At 43.0% G+C, this 25,590-nt stretch overlaps 1 protein-coding gene across 6 annotated transcripts; it reads left to right on the top strand.

The window, feature by feature from the left end:
- Positions 1 to 1,809: 1,809 nt before the first annotated feature.
- On the top strand, positions 1,810 to 24,247 carry LOC148036118 (uncharacterized). Of its 6 annotated transcripts, XM_087678115.1 has the most exons (10): positions 1,824 to 2,306; positions 2,503 to 2,584; positions 2,787 to 2,839; positions 2,974 to 3,101; positions 3,196 to 3,295; positions 3,432 to 3,514; positions 3,597 to 3,729; positions 3,874 to 3,955; positions 4,049 to 4,113; positions 23,678 to 24,247. In XM_087678115.1, the coding sequence occupies exons 1-10, from the start codon at positions 2,142 to 2,144 to the stop codon at positions 23,759 to 23,761; spliced, it is 975 nt and encodes a 324-aa protein (XP_087534241.1). In that variant the 5' UTR covers positions 1,824 to 2,141; the 3' UTR covers positions 23,762 to 24,247. The 6 variants fall into 6 exon arrangements, 5 of the variants coding, with proteins under 5 accessions (XP_087534240.1, XP_087534241.1, XP_087534237.1 ...); XM_087678114.1 differs by lacking the exons at positions 2,503 to 2,584; positions 23,678 to 24,247 and adding an exon at positions 22,667 to 23,636 and having other exon boundaries at positions 1,820 to 2,306; XM_087678111.1 differs by lacking the exon at positions 2,503 to 2,584 and having other exon boundaries at positions 1,826 to 2,306; positions 23,678 to 24,246.
- The last annotated feature ends 1,343 nt before the right edge of the window (positions 24,248 to 25,590 follow it).

The following is a 25,590-nucleotide window of genomic DNA, read 5'->3' as shown; positions in this document are numbered from 1 at the left end:
ACTCGTGGAGTAGCTTGGGCAAGTTATGTCCTCCTAAATAAGGGAGCACATTCAACACCTATTTGAATGTGTAGGTCCTTCTTGCCTAAACTCATCTTCCACCATTAGGAGAATTTCAAAAAATTTCAATTAACCCCCAAAATATGTGTAAAAATGTGAAAATTTACCAAAATGTATATTTATTAACCAACACTTAGGATATACAAAATCTCGGATTTAAAACTGTGCTAAAAATTGACTTGTAAACAAGAAGATATGAGGAATTCAAGAAAAACTCTTATGGATAGTATAAGAGAGGCAAAACAAGATTCTTAAACTAGAGAGAAAATGAGTATTTTGATTTAAGGAGTGAGAAGGATACTAAAGGGGCCTAAAGAGATTTTTGTTAATGGGTGGCAAGACATACTCTTATGGGACCTTGCCCTTATGTTTGCCATGGCTCAATTTAGCTTGCATTGCAAGTAGCTCAAGGTGCCTCTCATGCTCTTTCTACATTTGCTCTTTGATTGAAGCCCTCTTGGCCTATTCAAGCAACTGTTGCTAAAGATTTTCAAGGTTCTCCATTCTTTTGGCCATTTTCTTAGACTCTTCCTAGGTCTTTTCTATATCCTCTGTCTCCAAGGGATTCAAGTCAGGGCTTGGGGGTCTATTGTTTGCTATTCTTTACATTTTTACCACGGCCCTATTTAGTTCTCTCTTCTTGTATGGGCTCTTTTTATTTCTAGCTCTTTGTCTTAACTTTCTTATGAGGTCCCTCCCTTCCATATTCTCTAGTCTTGGTTTGCCTTTCTTCATTTAGAGAGCTCTCCTAATCAAAATGTGGCACTTAAGCACATATAGCCCTCTCAATAGCTCTATGATGATCAACGTTAAACTTTCCCTGCATCTAATGGTGGCTCCTTTATCACAGTAGGGACCTAGCTATTATGCTAGACAATTGACATGAGAGTGCTACGGATCTGTCATATTGTTGACTTGCCATCATTCCACTAAGTTGAAGAATGTGTTCATTGAGGGTAGCTCTAATAATGTTAGATGTAAAATTATGGCTTTTAGGTTTTCCTCTTAGAATTCATTAAAGCTAGCACTTTTTAAGTTAAAAGAGCATGATCAATTCAAAAAATGTGATTAATTGGAAGTTAAAAGGTAGAACATCACAATAATGACATTACCGATGCAAACAACATGTAAATGAATGGGAAGTTAAAAGGTGGAAGTCACAAGAACGATACAAGTGCAACAAACAACCTTAAACCAATAGAGTAGTTTTTGTTCCCATGTAACTACAATTGCTTTTTTTGAGAAAGGCTTGATATTTGAAAGATGCCGTAGAGGTGTACCCAAGGTTTGAACTCATGTGCCCATGTACACATCCACATGCTCAAACCACTAGAGCTACAACCCCATTAGCACATAATTACAACTTGCTTTAGTTAAAGGGGCTAACCTCAAATTTGGGGTGCTCCGACAAAAGCTTGGAGTCTTGACAAAGGTGCATGCATGGGCATTACATCGACTTGTGCAAGTCTATTCGCCTATGTGTGTCCAAGGCCTTAGGGTACTTCATAATAGGAAGTTGCCATCACACGGTGGAGAGACATTTATCGAAAAGGTGTATGTTTTCTCAACTTTGGATGTTTCTCATACTCAATGGTGGCATAATGGATCACATAGGACAACAAGGGCTCTCGACCAGTGCCGGCTGCTCCCTAGTTTTGCAATCAGCCTCTCTCATGATAGATTTCAAAACCGCGTGTGACTGTGCTCTTCCATGTTTGAAAGGAAGAGACCAATCCCTCAGGTACATGTGGGCCGGTTGGGGCTCTCGACCAGTACACGACTGCTCCCTAGTTTTGCAATCAGGCCCGCTCATGATAGATTTCGAAACCACGTGTGACTGCGCTCTTCCATGTTTGAAAGGAAGAGACCAATCCCTCAGGTTCATGTGTGCCGGTTGGTCTTATATATTCCAACCACGGGAGATGATGGCCATTGTAAGTGTGCTGCTGTTGCTGATCTTGTTGGTACAAAAGGAAGGAGTCAGGAATGTATGAAGTGGGAGCTGAGGACGACGATGGCGATTACAATAATGGAGCTACGACGGCATCCCTTCATCGCCAGTCTTCTCCAATCGGCCCATAATGCCAACCTCCCGCATACCACCACAGCCCGAGTCCTGTTACCCAGCAACCTCTCTTGCAGCCGCCGCCTCCTCGCCACCTCATCAATTCGAGCAAGCTGGCACCACAATAGCCTTGCCCTCGCTCCCGAAAGGTTCCATTGCCGTTCTAATGCGGGTGTTGCAGGTCAGTGGGGAGAGAGAGAGAGAGAGAGAGAGAGAGAGAGAGAGAGAGAGAGAGAGAGAGAGAGAGATTTTACGAAAAAAAAAGAGAGAGAGAGAGAGATTTCCACATTTTGGTTCATATTCGATCAAACACAAGAAGTTCTTGACATATTTCCCATATGGGTAAAGGGGCTCTTTTCCCTTGTTTTTCACTGTAGTGCTCAACATCATCAGCTTCTGCACGGGAGGCACCCCACGACCCGGGGCTGGCAGCCCCCTGCCCCGACCATACCTATCTAGGTATGCTATCCCTCCCTTGCAGAAGCTCATGATATTGTTGTAATTCGCAATGTGGAAATTCTAGTGTGAATTTATCTAAAATTTCTTGTGAAATCTTAAAAACACATACACCCTCACCAGCTGTTTGCACCGTTTTCTTCCTATTGCATGTTTTAAGAATACCCTGCTTGCTGCCACATATCATCTTTGCTTCTGCATTCAGGCTTCAACAGCTGGCACAATGAGTCTGACCAGGAGCAAACATTCCTTTTACAGGTATCAAAAGCGCATTGACATCAGTGCTTTCCTTGAATTGCACGTGACAAAGCTGTCTTCCCTTACCTACCGTGTCATAACTTGTAGTGCCTGTTTTTGATGGTTAACTGATCTCTTTCACGAACCTCTCACAGAAGCTAGCCAGAGATGTAGACGCAGACTTTGAAGGAACTTGTATCTTCCTCATTGGGATGATGGGTACTGGAAAGTCTACGGTGGGCAGAATTTTGGCAGATGCCTTGAGATACAATTTTTATGACAGGTGACCCTTTTATCCATTTTACATGAGATACCAGTTTTTGATATATAATATTGTTTTTCAATCGTATATGGCCCCACTATTTAAGTTGTTATAGTTTGAATGCTCACAGTGATAATGTTATAGAGGAAGCCACAGGATTATCAGTTGCTCAATATTTTACCAAGCATGGTGAAAAAAATTTCAGAGACGCTGAGGTATCTTTTTTATCTTGTTCTCTTGAAAGTGGGCACCCAAGTTTTTGCATTGGCACATTGTATATCAAACCAGACATGGACAGAAGGCACCATGATTGGTTCTGAATCAATTTCAGGAGGTGCTATGTTTTGACAGACTGCAGTCTTGAAGCAACTCTTTCCTTGTGGACGTTCGGTTGTTGCAACCGGTGGCGGAATAGTCATGCGTCCTGTAAACTGGTAATACATGTGTGCAAGAGGAGCTTTTTGCAAGCTGTCAACCTGACTGAGAACATGGATTGCCAATAACCTTTTACCGCAGGAGTTACTTGAGGCATGGTATAACAGTTTGGCTGGATATGCCTTTGCAAGGTTTGGTAGAGCGGTTCAGCATTAAAGGTGTTGATTCACGACCTTTGTTATCTGGTTCAAAAGGCAATTCTGATTTTAGACAGGTGAGAAATTTTCTGACCTTGGTCCTGTAGACTTTGTTCTGTTGTCGTAAACTGCATTATAGTTGTTGTGGGTTGTGCCCTTGAAGCCTTTTAGTGTATTGAAGGGTTTGCTAGTGCTAACCACAGGTGACTTTGATGTTGTAGGCTGTGACAGTAAAGCTCTCTAGCATTCTGAGAGAAAGGGGCCCTCTTTATGCAGAGGCCGATACTACTGTGTCTTATGACAGTACGTGGGTTTTGAATTTGTGCACCTTTTTTTATTGTACAATGGTAGAAATTTACGGTGTATTAACTAATTGTCCCTTGTGGATCTTGGCAGAAGTGGCTGCCCAGTTAGGCTGTTTAAGTGTTTGTGATCTTTCTCCAACAGCAATTGCTGTGCAGGTATGTCTATGTTATACTACATAAAAGGACATCAGAGGGAGGGAAGGAGGCTAGACACATTTTTCTTTTTGCCATGCATCTACTGGTTGTGCCAAGGTAGACAACAATGTTTGAAGCAGAGAATAGTAGGTTAGGGTTTGGTGTGTCTGGACTCTGAAGTGGTAAGCATGCTCCAATCTTAGCGAGTATCAGGTCTTTTACCATGCATCTATTTGTAGGGAGGGGACGGAGGACAGAGGGCTAGACACAATATGCCTTTTACCATGATACCTGTTGAATGTGAAGTAGAGGAATTTGTATGGTTAGATGTTTTCACTGAATCTAGTGAACTGGTGTTAATGCTTCCAGAAATTTTCTTTAGCAAGGAACTAGCTTGATATCTTAAAGTGTGCAAACTTTGTAAAAATGGACAAAAAATTGGATCATGACTAGATTCAACTCTCAATCGTTGTACTTTAGTGAAGGTATTCTCTCATGTAGCTTGCAAGCTCTTGCGCTTCTTGGTTATCCTTGCTACTTCTGCTATTGGACTTGTGGATAAGGCCCTAGTATACCTTGTCTAGAGCTTGGCTCGTCAATATTGGATTCTTGTGATCTTTGAAAAACACATGCATATTTGAGCAGCAGATTTGGATTGTAATCGCTTGCTCTTTTTATTTTCTGTTTGCGAGCAATGGGCTGAATAAAGAATGGCACTTAAGGGGACGGTCATACATGGTAGCATAGTCTTTCAAGCATTGAAGGAGTATGCAAACATTTAGAAGAATACACAAATATTAATCTCTCTCACACACACACACACACACACACACACACACACACACACACACACACACACACACACACACACACACACACACACACATGCTGAAGGACTTGCAAGTATTGGAAGATATCAATATTAGAAAATTCACTTGGCTGCCCAAAGTTAGTAGTCCATTTTTTGGGAAGGGACCACAAACTCATTTGCTTGTTTTCATGTGAAGGTAGTTAAGCTTGTGGGGTTGTGCCTAGCATTAAAACTTTATACTCTTCAAGGAAGAAATCTCGAAAGGATAGGATGGGCCCCTTTCCCCATCCAGTGCTTGTAATGTGCCTATGATTACCATCCAAAGTCATTCACAATGCAAGCAATAGAAAACAAAAGAATTTGATAAAGATAATCATATGTTATATCAACTCTACTTGCAATATACAATTTTGTATGCATGAATGCCTCAAATTGAGATTCTTTGTGTTTGAAGTGGTGTAGCAATGGAAGCATAAACAGAAGCTCTAATAAACTGCTGAATACAAGACAAAAGAGAAAGGGAAAGAAAGAACAAAATACAGATGATAACTCAGATGTATGCTTGGGAAATGGAATCCATATACCAAGACATGAGACAATACTGAAGTAATGTGAGTCACCGGCTGTGGAGGCACTGGCACATGTTCTCTCTCTCTAAGAACTGTTAGGTGATGAATGAATGTGGAGGAGGGAGCCTGAGAATATATAGGCCAAATAAATGCCAAAAATATGACTGGTCGGCCAGCATTAAATGTTGGCCGATTGGCTGCAAATAATGCCAAAACACAATAAATGTTGGCAAATAAAATTCCTAAAATATCTCTATGCCCAGCTTGTTGTACCACATGTATAGACTCAACCATGAAGTGACTAATCAGCTAACACCCTCTCTCAGATCATGGGTGATTTGATACAATACAATATACAATGATAATGTTGTATCAGAGTACATATAACAATGTCCATCATAGTAGAACCATGGATACCCAAGTAGTGGGTGCGTAAGCCACCACCAAGGTGCCTCGGAGAGAACCCGATGTCGATGTCGATCGTACCAGCTAGTGAAGATAGTGATCATAACAGCTCTCAATGTTTGTCAACAATGCCATGCATGAAAACATGCTGCACATGCACTTTTTTGATTGTCTTTCTTGAGCCATTATAAAATCCGTTACCCTACCCTTCTAGTATGGGAAAAAGGGTTGGCTTGTTGAAGATCTCTTTTGCTTTCTTCAGTGCATGATTATCCATCTTCCCTTTGTAATGGCCAAGGGAACCCATTGTCCTATCATCAAGCGTAGTGAAAGTGACTATGGACTAGGGACGTTCCTCGCTGGATCTTGTGCATCTATATAGAAATATAGATGAGGCATGGCCGCCCCATCTCACCACCCTCTCACACTCCCTCTCTGGCACTGGAGAGTCATGAGAGATGACCGCATCACCACCACTAGAAAGCAGCTGAGGAAGGGGCCACCAAGCCCTTCCCACGATTCGAAGAAAAGGATCCCTTCCGTGCCTTGAACTTCGCCTTGGCTAGAGGAGTTGAGCCAGAATCTGAGGTAGATGATGACTCGTCGGAGGAGTCTGCATCCCGCTTCGTCTTCTGCTCCTTGTTCTTCCTGGAAGCCACTAACTCGTTGCAGTCCTTCCATAAATGACCTTCTTGCCACAGTGGTAACATTGGGCCTTCGACTTCTTCATCTTCGAACCCCCCTCTCTGAAGCTGCATGAGCCTCACCTGAACCTCCATAATATGACAGAAGCCTCCCCTGTAGTCGCAAAGTCGCCTCATGCTCAAGTAGCATCGAGGACATATGAAGAAAACTGACAGGAGTCGTAGATGTCTGTGTTAGAGGAGATCACAGCCTGTGCAGCAGGTGCAGTCGGACAGGTGCTGTCCGTGTGCAGTCGGTCTGCACAGTCGGACTGCCACGTGGCAGTCCGACCTGTTCAGACAGTCGGCTGCATTTAATGCAGCCGACAGGTTATTTCTGGCGCCCTGTTTTTTGCCCAGATTCTGGCTATAAATAGCCGAGTTCTCCAGCAGTCTCCTACACTTCTCTGCTCGCAGATTACAGACCGGTGACACGCGCAGATTCCGTCTTTGTTCGCAGATTTCAGACAGGAGACAGTGCAGACTGCAGCGGACTTCGAGGTGAACAGCAGGTTGCATCGTCGAGGTGGAGACACGCAGTCCAGCGCACTGCGCCCGTGTATATATCTGCATATCTTTGTATTCAGCACACTTTATACAGCAGATCTTCATCTTCCACTCTCTTTCTCTCTCTTCTCTCTCTGCGTTCTCTCTCTCTCAGTCCTACGCTTCCGCACTGCTGCACTCTAACACGGTATTAGTGCAGTGTTAGAGGGCTGACTGAGCGCAGAACCAACCTGAAGAGGAGTTTCTATCGCGACACAAATTTGCGTTTTTAGCGTTTGAGGGCAGATAGGAGGGCTGTGCCTTGGAACAAGGCTGAAGTGAGCGTGGGCGCACAGGAAAGGAGTCCAGGTGGTGGATTTGCTGCTGTTTGACGCGGAGGAAGTTTGAGTTTTCAGCCTACAAGTGCAGGTTTTGCTTTTTCATCGCCTCCGACGGGTGAAGAAGTTTCAGGACGCGGAAGAGCCTTAGCAGGCTGAGTTTTCACAGTTAGAGGGGGCTGCTTTTGCGTTTGTGAAGGCATTACAGGTGAAGATGTCTACAGAGATTGACTTGGAGTTCCAGTGGATTATGGACCGGAAGGTGCCTGTCTTATCGGCTCTTTCCGCAGATCAGAAGCTCGACGGTGACAACTACCGCATTTGGCGCGTCATGATGTTGGCCATCCTTGAGTCCTATGATTTGGCGGAGCTTGTACAGGAGGAGATTGACCGGCCCTCAGTAAGAGATGAATCCAAACTCTCTTTCGATGTTTGTGCGGAGTTGGCCAAGACTTAGTCTCATTGGGACAAACTGAATGCCAGGATTCGTTCCTTTCTTTTTCTATCTTGTACTACAGCCGTGATAGCTCACATTGAGCACTTGACGGTGGCTCGGGAGATATGGCTGGAGCTTGATCAGATGTACAATCGGATGACCCTTATGAAGCGGGTTTCTTTGGAGGTACAGATGCAGACCTTGTCCGTAAACAAGTCTTCTTCGCTGCGGGAGCACATCAACAAGCTAAGGCAACTTCAGATGCAGGTTCAGAATGCGGGGAAGCCGATTTCCTCCGAAGACATGGCGATCACACTATTGTCCCAGTTGCCGCCACGATTCGGTACATTCTACTCTGCCCTTATTGCTTCGGGGCGAGAGTCTACTCTTCGGTGGGAAGAGTTGGTTCCTATGGTCTTGGACCAAGAGGAACAACTAAAGGGACAGAATGCTTCCAAGTCAGAGGCGCTGACAGGTCAAGCCTCTCTGAAGAAGGAGAAGGACCAAAAGAAGAAGAAGGGGGATAACAAGTCAAAGAAGGACAAGGACAAGGACAAAGAATCTACATGTCATATTTGTGGAAAGACTGGCCATTGGAAGAAGGATTGCCCTGACAAAGACAAGGACACAAAGGATTCTGGAGCGGTGGCTGCATCCTCATCAGCTGCATTTCTTCATCTAGCTGTCATTGAGGACTCTTCACCGAATGCTTCTGATGCTGCGATGACGGCTCCCCAGGCTCGAGAGTGGATCGTTGATAGTGGTGCCTCCCGGCACATGACTCCTTCATCAGATGGTGTTGCCCAGTTGCGACCCTCGCGTGGGCAGATTCTCATTGGAGATAGCTCTTCAGTATCTATTGCAGGACGGGGTAAGATGCAGCTTATTCCAGATGGACGCGGTGGTATTCATATCTCAGAGGTTTTGCATGTACCAGGCTTAGGGTATCACCTCCTGTCAGTTCATAAGATTTGCTCCCTTGGCCTTTTGGTGGAGTTTGACAGTACTACAGTGTGAGTCCTTGATCGTGGGTCGAGGAAGGTTCTATCATCCGGATATGAGGAGAACGGCATCTATAAATTGAAGTCTTCCACCGCTCTTTCTACTCTTCTTCTTACCTCTCAGTCACAGTCAGAGTTATGGCATGCTCGGTTTGGTCACCTCAACTATGATTATCTTCGGAGGGCGTCACGTGGACAGCTTGTTCGAGGGTTGCCGGATATAGTGGTGAGCTAGCAACCATGTGTCTCCTGCATTCGTGGGAAGCAGTATAGGGATGCCATTCCCCACACAGCTTCGCGGCGGTCTACTTCACCGATGGAGCTTGTATTTACGGATCTATGTGGCCCTATGAGGAACGAGTCCTTGCGTGGGAGCTCGTACTTCATGTTGATCGTAGATGACTACAGCAGGATAACATGGGCCTATTTCTTGGCATTAAAGTCAGAAGCTTTCTCCCACTTCAAGGATTGGCTTCTCTTTGAGGAGAACCGATCGGGCCGGAAGTTGAAGACCTTGCGATCCGACAAGGGTGGTGAATTTGTTTCTAATGAGTTTGCTCGGTTTTGTGCAGATAAAGGTATTCACCAGGAGTTTGCTAATACCAACACTCCTCAAGAAAATGGCATTCTTGAACGGAAAAACCGCAGTGTGATCGAGATGGGGCGCACCATGATGGAGCATCGACAGACCCCTCAGGTTCTATGGGCCGAGGCTGTGGCTACTGCCATCCACATCCTTAATCGATCCCCCACTTCGGCCGTTGATGGGATGACTCCTTTTGAGGCTTACTTTGGGACTAAGTCCGATGTTTCTTACTTTAGGGTCTTTGGGTGTGATGCCTATGTTCACATTTCCAAGGCTCACCGTGATAAATTTGAAGCAGCTTCCCGAAGACAGGTATTTGTTGGCTACAGCTCCTAGTCCCAAGGCTATCGTTTGTATGATCCCGTCAAGCGGGATGTGTACACTAGTCGAGATGTGCAGTTTGTGGAGGTTCTAGCTATATCAACGGGTGAGGAGCATCCCGTTCTTGGAGATCCAGGGGAGAGTTGGGCTCCTGCTACAGTACCACTGGAGCCCGTGCCTTTTGCTTATGATTCTGTTTTTGACACAGAGTCTACTGTTCCACCGGTCACCCCCGAGGAGTCACCACCGGTGGATATTCCAGAGTCTTCAGCTGATGGAGAGAGACGAGGGGAGGTTCGGCCTCCTCCTTGATGGGCCCGTGACACACTCCGTGATTCAGGGATCGAGGGGGTTCCTGAGGAGTGGGGACCGTAGGATGGTCCGCGGCGGTCACGGTGGCACTAGGCACATTCTACGGAGCTTGTTTGCTCTAACTATTGTTTGATGACCCGTGCTATGCAGGATCGAGAGCCCACCTTTGTGAAGGAGGCTTTACAGTCCGCACCATGGAAGAAAGCTATGGAAGCCGAGTTGGAGGCTATTGAGAAGAATGGCACTTGGTCACTCATGCCCCGCCCCCCGAATAAGAAGGTGATTGGCGTCAAGTGGGTCTTCAAGACCAAATACCTTAGCGATGGTTCTTTGGATAAGCATAAGGCTCGCCTTGTTGCTAAAGGTTTTGCACAACGCCCAGGGATTGATTGTCATGATACTTTTGCCCCCACTGCTCGTATGGCAACCATTAGAGTTGTTCTTGCCTTGGCTGGCCTGTTTACCAGTTGGATGTGAAGTCGGCCTTCCTCAATGTTGATTTGAAGGAGGAGATCTATGTTGAGCAGCCTCCTGGCTTTTGATCCTCAGATGGGAAAGTCTACAAGTTGAAGAAGGCCTTGTATGGCCTCAAGCAGGCTCCTCGTGCATGGAACGAGAAGATTGATTCGTTCCTCCAGTCTCAGTTGGGATATCGGCGTTCTAAGGCCAATCCGCAGCTTTATGTTCACACTTCTGAGGATGGTTGTGTGCTTTTTGTGTTGTATGTTGATGATTTGATTGTCATAGGTGATCATGCACAGCAGGTCTAAGAGACGAAGTCAGCTTTACATCGGACGTTCGAGATGACGGACTTGGGTCTACTCCATTTCTTTTTGGGCCATGAGATTTATCAGTCTCAGAGGGGGATCTGCATCTCTCAGCAGAGATATGTATAGGAGCTCTTGGTGTCCTTTGGGATGGAGGATTGTCGGACCCTTTCTACTCCTATGGATTCGAACTGGAAGGCCACTTCCCATTTAGCTTCTCCTATGGCGGATGCTTCCCGCTATCGTCAGTTGATTGGATCCTTGATTTGGCTTCTCAACACTCGGGTTGATCTTTGTTTTGCTGTTGGGCTCTTGGGAGGGTTCATGAGTGAACCTAAGACGGTGCATTGGCAGGCTGCTTAGAGGATATTTCGGTATTTGAGGGGGACGTTTGATTTAGGGATTCATTATCCCGCCGGGACAGATGGTTCAAATCTTGTATTTGCGGGTTGGAGCGACTCGGATTGGGCCGGTGATGTGGACCACAGGCGGTCTACTACAGGTTACTGTTTTACCTTGGGTGCAGGCGTTATCTCATGGAGTAGCAAGAAGCAGCCCATGGTAGCCCTTTCGTCTACTGAAGCGGAGTATCGGGCCGCGTCTTCCACCACGTGAGGCTGTGTGGCTTTGGAGATTATTGGAGGAGCTTGGGTGCCCCCAGACTCGTCCTACTTTGCTGCAATGTGACAATGGGAGTTGCATTGCCTTGGCACGGAACCTTGTGTTTCATGCCCGGACGAAGCACATAGAGATCCAGTACCACTTCATCAGAGAAAAGCTTCTGGATGAGACCATCATTGTGGAGTACTGCAAGACAGAGGACAATCTTGTGGATTTGTTTACGAAGGCACTTCCCCAGGCTCTACTTCGGAGACATTCCAGATCCCTCAGGCTTCTACCCCGCCCAGGCTCTAAGAGGGGGTGTTAGAGGAGATCACAGCCTGTGCAGCAGGTGCAGTCGGACAGGTGCTGTCCGTGTGCAGTCGGACTGCACAGTCGGACTGCCACGTAGCAGTCCGACCTGTTCAGACAGTCGGCTGCATTTAATGCAGCCGACAGGCTATTTCTGGCGCCCTGTTTTTCGCCCAGATTCTGGCTATAAATAGCCGAGTTCTCTAGCAGTCTCCTACACTTCTTTGCTCGCAGATTACAGACTGGTGACACGCGCAGATTCTGTCTCCGTTCGCAGATTTCAGACAGGAGACAGTGCAGACTGCAGCGGACTTCGAGGTGAACAGCAGGTTGCATCATCAAGGTGGAGACACACAGTCCAGCGCACTGCGCCCGTGTATATGTCTGCATATCTTTGTATTCAGCACACTTTATACAGCAGATCTTCATCTTCCACTGTCTCTTTCTCTCTCTTCTCTCTCTTCTCTCTTTGCGTTCTCTCTCTCTCAGTCCTAAGCTTCCGCACCGCTGCACTTTGACAGTCTGCACCCTTAAAGCATTCGCCACTCCATCAAACTCCTGAGGAAGCTTGTAGAGTACCGTACCAACAAGATGTGCATTTGATAGGGCAGATTGCATAATGCAAAGCTAGTCTTGGAGTTGGGTAACTCGAAGTACAAATGATTGAATTGTTTCTTTTGGTTCAAACTTCAGTTTTGCTGGAGCTTGCCATAGAGAGTAACGACCCTCATGGTGGAAGGAGCCTTGTACATCAAATGCAACTTCAACCATACGTCTGAAGTTGTCCTGCAGGAGGTGATTGCCGGTAGGGCTTCTTTGGAAATACACTGAAGTGAGGTTGAATAAGCATGGGCATCATCCGAATCCCATGTAAGCGTTGTCTCCTTGTGGTTGTCTCCATCAAAATTAGATGGAACAGGAGAAGGTTGTTGAGGACGTGCCATAGCTCCACCAACCACCTACCATAACCGTTTCGGAATAAACCAAGCCTTTATCACCGCACTCCACGTGTAATAATCAGGTCCATGGAGCTTGTCATCAATGGATGTGCATGGAGGAGCCATCTGTAGAGGATTGAGAAAAGAAGTAGAGAAAAGAAGGGATTTGGAGAGGGAACACAGTCAAAACAAAAGCACATACAATATAACCCAAAATCTAACCAAAATAAGACAAAAGCTGTTGTAAAAAGTCAAGAAATCAGTCAAAAACTGCCAAAAACAGCAAAAATGACCGGATAATGCAAGCGCCCAGTCAAGAAGAGATGCTAAGGCACCAAAATGCAGGCTAAAACCGATGCACAGGCACCAAAACGCAGGCTAAAACCGATGCACAGGCTGTACGGATGCTAACATCAGCAAAAAACGCAAGTAAAACAGGTCGCCTGGTTGGAGCAGCAGCCGCCTAATCAGCAAGGGTGAAAACAGTCCTGAAATCAGCAAGAAAACACAGTAGGAACACAAATCTTGAAATCTGATACCATGTCAAAAGTGGTGCAACAATGGAAGCGTAAACATAAGCTGTAATAAACTTCTGAAACACAAGACAAAAGAGAAAGGGAAAGAAAGAACACAATACAGATGAGAACTCAGATGTATGCTTGGAAAATGGAATCCATATACCAAGACACGAGACAGTACAAAGGCAATGTGAGCCACCGGCTGTGGAGGCACTGGCATATGCTCCCTCTCTCCAAGAATTGTCAGGTGATGAATGAATGTAGAGGAGGGAGCCTGAGAATATATATGCCAAATAAATGCCAAAAATATGATTGGTCGGCCATTGGCTGCAAATAATGCCAAAACACAATAAATGTTGGCAAATAAAATGCCTAGAATATCTCTGTGCCCAGCTTCTTGTACCACATGTACAAACTCAATCATGAACTGACTAATCTGCTAACTCTTTGGTGCTAAACTAAGAATGCAAAGCTAACCTAAGAGAGTAAAAATACAATGGAAGATGAAGTAGCAATGCAATGGAAGATAAGAGAAAAGAAAATAGTCCTAGAGGTACATAGCCAAAGAATAAATATCCTAAGGTCTAACTTGATTAGCCTAAAGAGCTAAGAGCAAGAGAATATACCAGAGCAACCAAGGATGTTCTAGCCTACACCTTCGTGCACGTCCTTCGATAGGTCTCTACCAAGGAAAATTGTTATTTGTATGTATATATATATATATATATATATATATTTGGGAGGGGGGGGGGGGGATCGACATGGACAATAGGTGAATCATGAGTTTCCGTAGGGGTGATTAGATGGCATTGTGGGGTAAAGTCTAACACAGGTGGTCCACTAGACTAGCCAACCATGCCTTCAATTGTCCTGAAAGGTATTGATGAGACTTAGGTTGCTGTTTATAAGCCACATTACTAGGGGGTTACCACTAGATTGTGTGAGCACTAGTAAGAGTAGAAGAAATGGGAGTTCATGTTGGCTGCCCAAGAGGAGTGCTGGCAGTGGGTATGCATGAGGTTAAATGATGAGAAGTCGGCACAAGGGCTTGCTCTATAGGTGTGAGAGGAGCTTTCTTATGGTATTGGTCAAATAGCCGTGCATAATGCAACAACTAGCACTTAAATTCATGGAGAGTAGGTATATATGGTTGTGAGATCACTTGTTGAACAAAGTTAAAGTACTTGGGTGGTAATTTGTTCAAGAACATTGTGTGTAACCAGCCTTCCTTTCTTGGATGGGTGGTAAATCCCTGATTATAACTTAATTATAGCAGTAAACAATTAATGCAAATCTGAAAATACAAATTTACCTACTGATCTTGGACAATGTACACCCGATTGGCCCCAAAATTGGCGCCCCTTTCGGTATTTCTTTAGCTTTATTGAAGAAAAAGTTAATTTACAATGGGATTCTCCCGATCCCCTTCAAAATCCAAACTCCCCTTGTTGTCCAAAGTGACTAGCAAGTCTTCAATCTGATTTGCCCTTTGATTCGAGCACTTAATTGGCCTTCACCCACTTCATAGACGATGGAAATGCCCCAAATTCAATGGATGGCTAGTCCTCCACTTGAATTTAGCTGAAATTCACCTTCAGCCCAAAAAAATCAAGTTTTAGAGCTTCCAATTTTTGGCACGGTTCCTGAGACTGCTGCTAAACCCTAATTTTTGCTGTAAATTAGAGTTTACAGCAGAGAAATTTGCAATTTCTTAGCCTCCAAGGGTCCAAATGTCGAGATATTCAAAGCAAGGTTGTGAAATGGCTGGGAGATGAGAGAGAAAGCTGTAGAGAGAGAAAATTTAGAGTTTTGTCGCGAAGAATGACTGAAAATCAGTCAAATGCAGTTGCTGCCTTGTCATTACAGCTTGTAGATGCAAAGAACTGAAGAAAATCAATCATTTACAGCTGCTGCTCTGTCTCGACAACCTGTAGATGCTATCACCCACTGTTATTGATCTTCTCCTGCCTTTGGCTGCCTCAGAAGGTCCTCCAATGGCTGTAAATCAGACTAATAGCATCTCCTCTCTCTCTCTTGCAGGTTGAATACACTAAAAATGCCTCTCTCCAACCTCTAAAGACTTTTTTCAGTCTTGCATGTGCATTTTTGACAAGTGGTAGCTTTCCCAAATGGTTTTTTCAGCCTTATCCATAATTAAATATTAATTTTCAGTCTTTAAATACTAAAAATTAATCTAATAATTATTTGGGTGCCCTGAAAAATAATTTGACCAGCCAATAATTAATTGGCCAGGCAACTTCCGTTCCCGAGTGTCTCTGCGCTATCTTTGACCATTAGATTGGCGTTAGGTACCATTAAATGCCACTTCTCTAGTGTCACCAACTGACACTTATGGCCAAATGAATGACCTAGGCCAATAATTGTCACCAGATACCACAAAGTACCTGTGCGGCATAACTTATAGTAACTTTTGCCTTTGACATCCTGTGATTCTCTCAGGTCTCGGGCTCGTAAATCTGTTTTAATCCTAGTTGCACCTCACATGTGTAACATTTACTTAATCATGTGATTAAAAATTAATCCACACGTTAAGTGAGGTTTCAAAAATACATGTCCCCATGACATTGTGCCTTGGTCATTAGGGTCTTAGGAAGTCCAATAGTGGTAAACTTAGCAAGTAATGTGAGAGTGCGCAACGGAAGAAGAAACATGAACACAGAGGGAGAGAGAGAGAGAGAGAAAGCAGGAAATGAAGGAAGAAAATCTGCACTGACTGTAATGAATGCTGAATACAAAACTATGGACTGATCAGTCCCTGCACGTAGCTTGAAGCGTCAGTGAGGGCACCAGATAAGGCTGATGATGACGGCAACACCGAAGACGGAGGAAGATGGAGTCAGAACCTGAAGAACTCTCCTGTCTTTTAGCTTGTGACTTCCCTTTCTTTTGTGTTCCCCCTCTCGAACCTGCAACAAAAGCTTTGATGGAGGTGGATCCATTGGCTACCTCTTTGGCGCGCTTGTCATGCTCCAAAACAAGCGGGGCAAGCTCCTCCCATAGAAGCTTCTGACGGGTCCTCGATGTAAGAAGGCTGGTGTAGAAGACATCAAAACGGGGAGATGGCAGCTGAGTCAAAAGAATCATGGCCATATCCTCGGAAGAGATCATCCTGTCAACGGATGCAAGCGCATCCCTCATGTCCTCCAACTTGTTGATATGATCCTTCATGGAAGAAGAATCATCAACAAGGAGCATCCGTAATTTCTTCTCAAGAGTAATCCGATGGGCAAAAGTCTTCTGATGGTACAAAGAAGCAAGCTTTGTCCACACTTCTGCTGCTTTTCGCAACCTGCGCACATGCACTAGGACAGAATCCTGTAAGCTCATATAGAGGAAAGATCGAGCTCGTGAGTTGAGCCGATCCCATAAGGCTGCACGATCCATCGATGATCCAACGATGGGATCCTCCACTGGACGGGAAATAGGGTGGGTAACAAACTCCCAAAGATCAAAGGTATCAAGGATACACTCCACCTTACATGACCAAAGCGAGTAGTTGGAACCATCAAGCCGGTCTTCTTTGGGCAAAGAAGGGAGTACGGGCACCTGTATAGAGGGTGCCATGGAAGGCATATGAAGGCCAGCAGAACGAGCCTTCTATGAAACATGGAGAGAACGGGGAATAGAGGGATCTCGGTCAAATGGGCTAGGTGACCTCCGGTCGTCGCGTGAACTAGCCCGAAAGTCTCTCGGTCTCTCAGAGAAAGGAATAGAGACCTCATCCTCTGAATCAGTAAAGAACTGGTGATAAGACATCTTCGTATATATCTGCAATCACTAAACAATCTGCAACCAATAGGCAGTCAAGATGGAGCCGCCTATGTCAGAAAAAACCCAGAAGATGCTGTCGCCTACAAGAGGAGAGAGAAAATGCTGCCGCCTGGAGAAAAAAACTGTTGCCTATCCTCCAGATGATGACGCCTTCTCCTCTGCTGATGTTGACCACCTCCTGTTGGCTGCGTTTGATGCAAACGCAGGTTGCAAACACCTAGAAAACTGTCGCCTACTCCTCCTGATGCTGCAAAACAACAAAACGCAGGTATGGAAGGCTGCGTTTCAGCCTGGACAGCACCGCCAAGGGCTGGAAAGGAGGGAAGAAAGGCTGCACTTGATGGTGCCCTCCTCTGCAATGGAAGCTCTCCTATGTGCTCTCAGTTAGGCAATGATACCATGTGAGTGCGCAACGGAAGAAGAAACACGAACACAGAGGGAGAGAGAGAGAGAAAGCAGAAAATGAAGGAAGAAAATCTGCACTGACTGTAATGAATGCTGAATACAAAATTGTGGACTGATCAGTCCCTGCACGCAGCCCGAAGTGTCTGTGAGGGCACCGGATCAGGCTAATGATGACGGCTGCACTGAAGGAGGAAAATGACGGAGTCGGAGTGTGCACCTGCCAAGGAAGGAGGGAAGATAATAATACAACTGACTGCCAAGTGGGAAATGGCTATAAATAGCCAAAAAACCCAAAAACTGGCCGACCTGAAATTTGGGGCCATAAATATGTCCGACCAGCATTTAATGCTGATCCGATCATCATTTAATGCTGGTAAAAATGCTAGGAATGCTCAGAAAAATCCCGGAAAGGATGGACAATGTTTGACAGGTGAGACAGGCTGAAGAATGCAGAAACTACCCCGGGAAATGCACATAAAATCCCGATCGGAGGAGAAAATGCACTGAAACGCAATAAACTGAGTGCTCTAGAATGAGCTACCTCCTCTGTCAAAACAAGTGATAGACAAGTCAGAGCTCCTAAAGTCCTCGTCTGACTCAGACTAAGGCTCACAGGCAGGAGATGACAAGGCATGACAAACATGACTTCTAACAAAAGATAGTATCTCTAATCTTTTAAGGCTTGAATGATGGCCATTAACTCCTTTTCATAGGTAGTAGCATTTCTTTTTGCATTTTGTAACCTTCTGCTTGTATAAGAAATTGCACGCCCTTCCTGGTTTAAGATTGCGCCAATGCAGCCTCTTGAACCATCACATTTTCAAAGACAGGTCTCAACAAATTAGGTATTATGAAAACATGTCCTTTGCTGGTATAGAACTTTAAAGCTTCAAAAGCTTTCTTCTCTAGTTTGGTCCATCGGAATGCCATTGCTTTCTTGGTTAAATCATGCAGTGGTCCAACAGCCACTGCAAACCATTTAATGAATCTCATGCAATACTAGTCAATTCTGGCCATTCTACAATAGTCGACTTTTTTTGGATCCATCCGAATTCCATCTTTGGATACAATATGGCCCAAGTAGTAAATCTCTTCTAGGAAAAACTCACTTTTTTTGCCATTGACATAAAGTTTATGTTTGTAGAGTTCTTGAAATACTATTTTCAAGTGTCACTTATGTTCATTTTCATCTTTTGAATGAACCAATATATCATCAAAGAAAGTATCTGTGAACTTTCGATGTGCACTAAAGATTCTTTCCATCATTCTATTAAAGGTTGCAGGAACACTAGTGAGACCAAATGGTAGTACAAGAAACTTATACAAACCAAAAGTTGTCTTGAATGGTGTTTTATGAATATCTCGAGAAGCAATTCTTTATCTGATAGTAGCCACTCTTCAAGTCAATTCAGCAAAATACTTTGGATCCATCCAATCTATCCAAGATATCGTCAATTCTTGGAATGGAAAACCTATTCCGAATTGTATTTTTGTTGAGGGCCGTGTAGTCCACACAGATGGGCCAAGCTTTATATTTTTTTGGCACTAAGAGGATTGGAGAGTAAAAAGGCAAGGAATTGGGTCTTATTGGACTCTTCTCCAAGAGCTCATTCACTTCCTTTATGATTTCCTCTTGTTGTGTTGGGGACTCACACGATAGGGTGGCCTATTTGGAGGTGAATTCCCATGAATGAGATCAATGTGATGATCTTCTGGTCTCTCTATCGGTAACTCCTCAGGTAAAGTATTTGCAAAACAATTTTCATACTTCTTTAAAGAACTCATTTAGTCCTCATTCATATTTGAGATGGATTCTTTAATTCTAGACTCTTTGTTAGAATCTTTAATAAAAATGAAGTATGAGGAAATAGACTTTTTCATGGCTTTACAAATTTATACATGGGATAATATGGAAATAGAGTTTCTTTCCACTCTCACATCAAAAGATATATTTTTACCGAAAGGGAATCTAACTTATTTTGATTTCAATCAATGGTTGAATCTATTATTCTTTGTCAAGGTATTCGTAATGATCACAATGACCAAGATCTCCCATGACAAAACTCTCATGATCTACATAATCTCCTATCTTAATTTGTAGTTTTCCAAGAATGGGAGTAATTGCAAACTCAATTCCTTGAAACGGAACACCTGACATTTCTGGTGTTCCAAACCTCTCCTTTGGTAGATGTAGAGCTTCAACAATCCGAGGATGGATATAATGATATATAGCCTCTGTATCAACACGAACGAGAATAGGTTGATTAGCAATCTTACCCCAAGCCATAAAAAGCTCTCTTTTCTCTAATGGAGTTTCATCCTATTGCAATGATCTTTAGGTACATTATTTACTTGAGGTGTCTTTTGGGATTGGTTTTCCTTCTTTGTCTTATTAGGGCATTGACCAGCCATGTGTCCTTTTTCTCCACAAGAGAAACATCGTCTTTCTCTTGTATTTTCTGCTAACTGTTGATATGTTAGTTTCTTTTTGGATGGCAAAGGTGGTCTACCTCCATCCTTATGTTTTGGTTCTTGTATATCTGTCTTCTTTTGGTCAAACATCTTGATCTTCTTCCTTTCTGGTTCTTCTTTTGAGGGTTTACTAAGTATCCATGGCATATGTAGTCCTTCAGCTTCTAAGGTTGCATCTTGGGCTGCTTCCAAAGTATCAGGCTTTGTCATCTTGACAGCTCGCCGTACCATCGGATGTAATCCATGGATAAACTTTCTTATCTCCATATTGGAAGAAACTTCATTAAGAGATATAAACTTAAGAGAAATGGATGCAAACATGTTGATATATGTTTCAACATTGTTTCCATGCCTTTGCTTTAGCTCATTGCATTCTTGTTGCACATTAGCTTTAAAGAATGAAGGCAAAAACTTCTTGTTGAACATTTCCTTAAACTCTTTCCAAGACTTGGGTTCCTTTTTCTCTTGAACAACTTTGAGCCATCAATTCAAAGCAGCATCCTTTAGATGAATTTTAACAATTCTAATTTTTGATTTTTTTGTATAATCTTTACCACCAAAAGCAAATCAAATTGTCTAGTAAAAGACACAGCTTTTTGAGAATCTTTCTTACCATAGAAAACATCAAACTTGAAATGTTAAACTTGATGCTTTTCTCTTAAGTCTTGAAGTCTCTTTTAGTATCGTTTTCCTTTGCTAAAAATATATTTGGAGATTCAACTACTTTCCATGCTCTTCTCCATGGAGGGATTCTTGGGACAAGAGGAGGTAGCTTGTGTATGGTGAGACTTTGAAGTCACTGCTTGGATGGATCCTTGAATGATAGGTGATATGCTACCTTTCATAGACTTAGTTGCATTAATAACATTGATACCTTTCATGTTGAGGTAGGTCTTTGCAGCTGTAACACCATCTGTCTCAAGAGTCTTCTCGGTAAGGAAATCTTTAAAGACCTTTGCTTCAGCCCGTGCTTTAGTCCTTCTCTCCATCAAAGCTTGGATTTCTGGATCAGTTTTCAGCTCCTCTTCTCATAATCAGAGAAACATACAGATACAAAGTCTCGAGAGCCTTCCCATTGTTCGCCAAAATTCTCCTATTCGCCTATTGATATGGTGAGAAAATTGGATCCAAAGATCGTGTCACCCGGAAAAGTTTTTTCAAAGAAGTCGTCCTTGTTCTGATAGGTAAGTGCAGGAAAGAACGTGAGAATGACAATACTTTGGACTTAACAAACTTGATCAATTATCACCATAAAAAATTAGGAGAGAGAGAGAGAGAGAGAGAGAGAGAGAGAGAGAGAGAGAGTCAACACCATGTTGAGAGGAGAACCAGCCCCCTCCCCCTTTTCAGGAATTTATTGAAACAAAACCACGAGCACCAAGTGCTTGAACCATATATAAAAGGGCTGATATGTTGCAATTTTGAAAACTAGGGCTTTGAAATCCTAATTTTTGTAAGCTCCGGGCAGCAAGTTGATTCTCTTCTTTAGTGCTTAAATTAGATCAAGCTAAGTAGAAAGTGTTTCTTGGATGAGAGATAGATAGGAGAATACAAATCATGCGGCTGAAGTTTCAGTACGAGAGCTTGTTTCAAATGAAGAGAGAGATCTCCAATATATAGGTGTGGGGCTTGGGTGCTCAAAAGTGGAAAGTAGAGGTTACAAATGATAAGTGTGTGTTGAAAATGACGAGTGTAGGGATACTTGTCTCTTCAAAATGACACGTCTTCTTTTAGATGTCACATGTCACTTTTCTAGAGAAAGAAACTTTCAAACCTTCTACTCTAAAAATCTCTCAAATGGTTAAGAATTTGAGATAGTTGCTGAAGGCAAAATTGTTCCTTATGAAATTCCTGAGCTTTTGATGCGAATAGAATTTTCATTTGAGCAACTTTCAAAAATAGTAATCTTTTAAATTTTGGGACCTGCCAAATTTAGCTTTTGTAGAGCTTCATTATATAGGTGTACAAGTTATGGTTTGTTTCTTCGATCATGAGCATTTGGTTTTACTTTTTGAAACCACTCATCATATAAGCTTCTAATCAATGTGACTATATGAGTGTAAAAGTCTTAGTCATTTGAGCTTTTTGGTCAATTTGACCACCCGACTAAAACTTTTAATTTCTCTTGGGCATCTCATCAATGACGATCCAAGTATAATTATAGGGCGTTTTCGCCATTGACCACCCTTAATTAGAAAGATGAACATTTAATCATATATTGAAATACTTAAATAATACAAATCGCCTTTGAAAGTACTTGAGCATTAAGTTGATTTGGAATCATTGAGCCAATATGTCTTGGTAATAATTGATATGCAAAAGGTTTGTTACAGTCGATGCAATGGATCCTATCGTGAGCCATATAGTGGTTAGTCAAGTGTTCTCAATGCTCAAACGCTAGGTCAAATTGTTGTAATTGCGAGTGAAATTCAAGTAAGAGACCTTGTATCAACTCAATAATGGCAGAAGCATTCCTGACTTTTCAAGAGACGATAACTTTTGGGTGGGTGACTGCTGCAAACAAGGCGCCTCAGCAGGAGAAAGCTAGACAGCACTCCATGATCTGAGATATCCACTAGTAGGGGTGTGGACAGTAGTGGGATGTAGGTGCCAGATGATGGATGAAGGTAGACTGATGAGGGATGCAAGTGACTATACTGTCCATCTATTTATAGATGAGGAACCGACCAAAGTTTGTGGGTTTACTTATGGGACATAGAAACTTTGTAGCATTTTGAGTTTTGGGGCTGTTTAAAATGAGCTATTGAAGCTATTAATGTTAATGTAACTTTTTGGCTTAACAAACTCTGATGTCTGGGCAGTCTACACCACTGTCCAAGCAGCAGGAGGGTTGACCGGCAGCAGAATCCGCAGCAGAGGCTGAAATGCTGCAGTTTGGGTCAGATGATGCAGAAGGAATGTTCGTTGGGCAGTGCAGCCACCAGAAAGATCATGACCACAGCAGGGGAAGCCACCCGAGGAGGACAGGTTGGCAGAGCAGCAGAACGCAGGAATGATGATGATCATGATGGCAGCTAGCCAGTGATCAGATGGGCAGCAGCATCTCAGAGTGGTGGTGATGATATGGGTGAGGAGTGTTTGATGAAGATCTGGCAATGAATCATTGCAATCACTAGGGATAAATGAGGGATGCGAGTGGCAATAACTGGTGATTTTGTATTTGGAAGTTTGAGTCAGTTGTCATACAAAAGTTTTAGAAAGCCATATTTAATGAAACAACATGGTCAGACATGGGAAGCTCGTAGAACAATCATATCCTGTTTCAATCAATCAAATCCCTGGGATGCCTTCTTGAAGCAGCCTGGATGGGTATCCTACATTTCTGGACGCTTGAGACAATGTAGATTAGTTGTTGCCCTTCCAAGTGCTTGTTCCACGGACACGAGCTTTTCCTTGCTTCATCTTGTAATTCCTATTCTGATGTTATTTGCCTTGCAGGACAAAACATATAACGCTGTTGTTTATATTGTGTTGCTTGACACATACTTTAAGTCAAAGGAAGTGACTGAATCATATGGGTGATTTTAATCCTGAACTGTGGTGGAAAATTATATGTTCTGTCACTGCTATCATTTTCTGATGTTACTTCACAACTTTCTATGAACTCCAGATGCTTCAAGGGTAGCAACTTTGATTCATATGAATGTTGGTGTTGGATGCAGATTGCCATTGTTTGATGTTGTATGGTGATTTAATCATCAATCTGTTTCATTAAAGGCATGACAGATTATCCCCATCTGTTCATCTTGTGCCAAATTACAAGGAAGTAGGGCGCTAATTAGTTCACTCCGTTTATGCCACTCCAACTGCAGGTGCTTGTTGAAGTCAGTGGTATCCTTCGACCAAGAAAGGGAGATGATATGTCCCGAGAAGATCTTTTGCAAAGAGGTTTTTGAAGGCGGCCTCTGTAAGATGGTGTTTACCAATATGTCAGCACTGTTGGATAAGTGAACACTCGGGGCATGGTTCAACTGGAGTTCCACCCACTGAGTTGGACCTACAGTGAGAAGGGGTTTTATACAACTGACGATCTCCCCATGATTCACAGATAGCAAGCCTTGTTTCTGCATCTAAGTGAGCAGATATTTTTGCAGGGCCTGGATGGTTGCTTCCATATTACAGTTGGTAATGTAGCGACATTGATGCATAAATTATGATTTGTTTGACTTGCATTTCTTCAATGGAGTTGGAATAATGTTACCTTTTGCTTTTGTCAAAATTGGTGTTTGTTTTGAGCTCCAAACTGTCACATATGCAGATTTAGCTCTAATGCAAATTTTGAGATGAAAACATCATCGTCAAGGTGGATGCAGATATTATATCAATGATAAGTTCAATATATCAGGATATGGCACTTGAGAAATCTAAGATGTAAAATGTAAAGTGTCGAGTGGTCATCATTTTGTTTTGATTTAATGTGTTAAAGTGTTATGTATAGAAAGAACAAGAGTTGACAGGAATAAGTAAAAATTCAAAGACACTCCATTCAGATGGAGGATAGAAATTGTTGAGGAAAATTGTGAGAGGAAGATACTGGATTGGCACATAAAGAAAAGCTCAGGGCAAAAGATGAATGAGAAATGGACAGAAGTCCACATGCAGCTAGATAAGAAATGTACATTTCAAAAATAATAATTACATTGTGGTCCAATTATTTGATCAATTTGACAATTTATCCTCCGCCTTTGTCAAAACATTGCATTTAGATATACCAGAGATTGTTGGCCTGGCTGTTCCAAGTCCTGAGTGAGTGGTAATTTTGGCTGAAGTTTTTCATTATGGCATGAAATAGGAAAATTGAAAGGTTCTCTTTATTGCAGCTCTATCATTACCGGCATTGCTTGCCCTAGCTCTAGTTGATAGTCAAATTTTTTTGCTTTGATGATTGTATCAAGGATAGGCCATGCCATGGCTCTTACTTGACTATGGATCAATTACCTCTTGAAAGTTTGCTATTCCATTGGCAGAACCAAAGAGAAAATGTTGCAAAGAAGTTCTCCATTGTGGCACTTGTCATGAGATAGATGTCTCAGCTATCCTCTCTATCCGTTGCTTCATGTCATATAGTTTTCTTTTGTTTTTGCTTCAAAAGAGGTTTGTTGAGATGGCAACATTACTGTAGGTTTTGAAGCCGTGCAAACATGGTTGAGAATTTGTTCTAGATTGGCATCCTTGCCTTCAAACTTGTGTGATAGTTTAAAGTTTGTCTTTGCTCAATAGTTCCAATTTGTTTTGACTCACATTGTAATTGACCCCCACCATATTGATGCCAAAGCTTTGGCCTTTTGGTGTTTTTTTTTGGGGGGGGGGGGGGGGAGTTTGTGCACAAGTGGTTGTGTCACTCACAAATATGTAAGTTTATCATGTGGATTACATAAGGGATATTTTAGATCCCTTTTGTAGACTTTTTCTTAAAAACATATAAAAGGGTATCATTTAATGGAGGTATTTGCGAGTTAAATAGGAAAACAATGTGCTTTACATGGTAAATTTAAGATAATGGGTTTTTAAATTAAGATTGAATGCACGAGATAATAAGAATAGACCATTTTGAGGAATTTGGGACCCTACTTTGAGGTCCATAATCTAGGCAAGAAGACATCACAAGTCTAATCTCTTGTTGCCTAATATAGAGATAGAGGAGTTCCTTCTTGAAGCATCTAATTTGTTGTAGCCTTCTTAGAAAGATGGGTTTTTATAATGGTTTTGGTAGGGTTAGAATCCT

The sequence above is a fragment of the Lygodium microphyllum genome, chromosome 5 (genome assembly GCF_053477565.2).
Source record: "Lygodium microphyllum isolate KBCC chromosome 5, Lygodium_microphyllum_v1.1.10, whole genome shotgun sequence".
Lineage (NCBI taxonomy): Eukaryota > Viridiplantae > Streptophyta > Polypodiopsida > Schizaeales > Lygodiaceae > Lygodium > Lygodium microphyllum.
The sequence above is the reverse complement of the archived record's forward strand: the minus strand, read 5'-3'. Positions and strand labels throughout refer to the sequence as shown.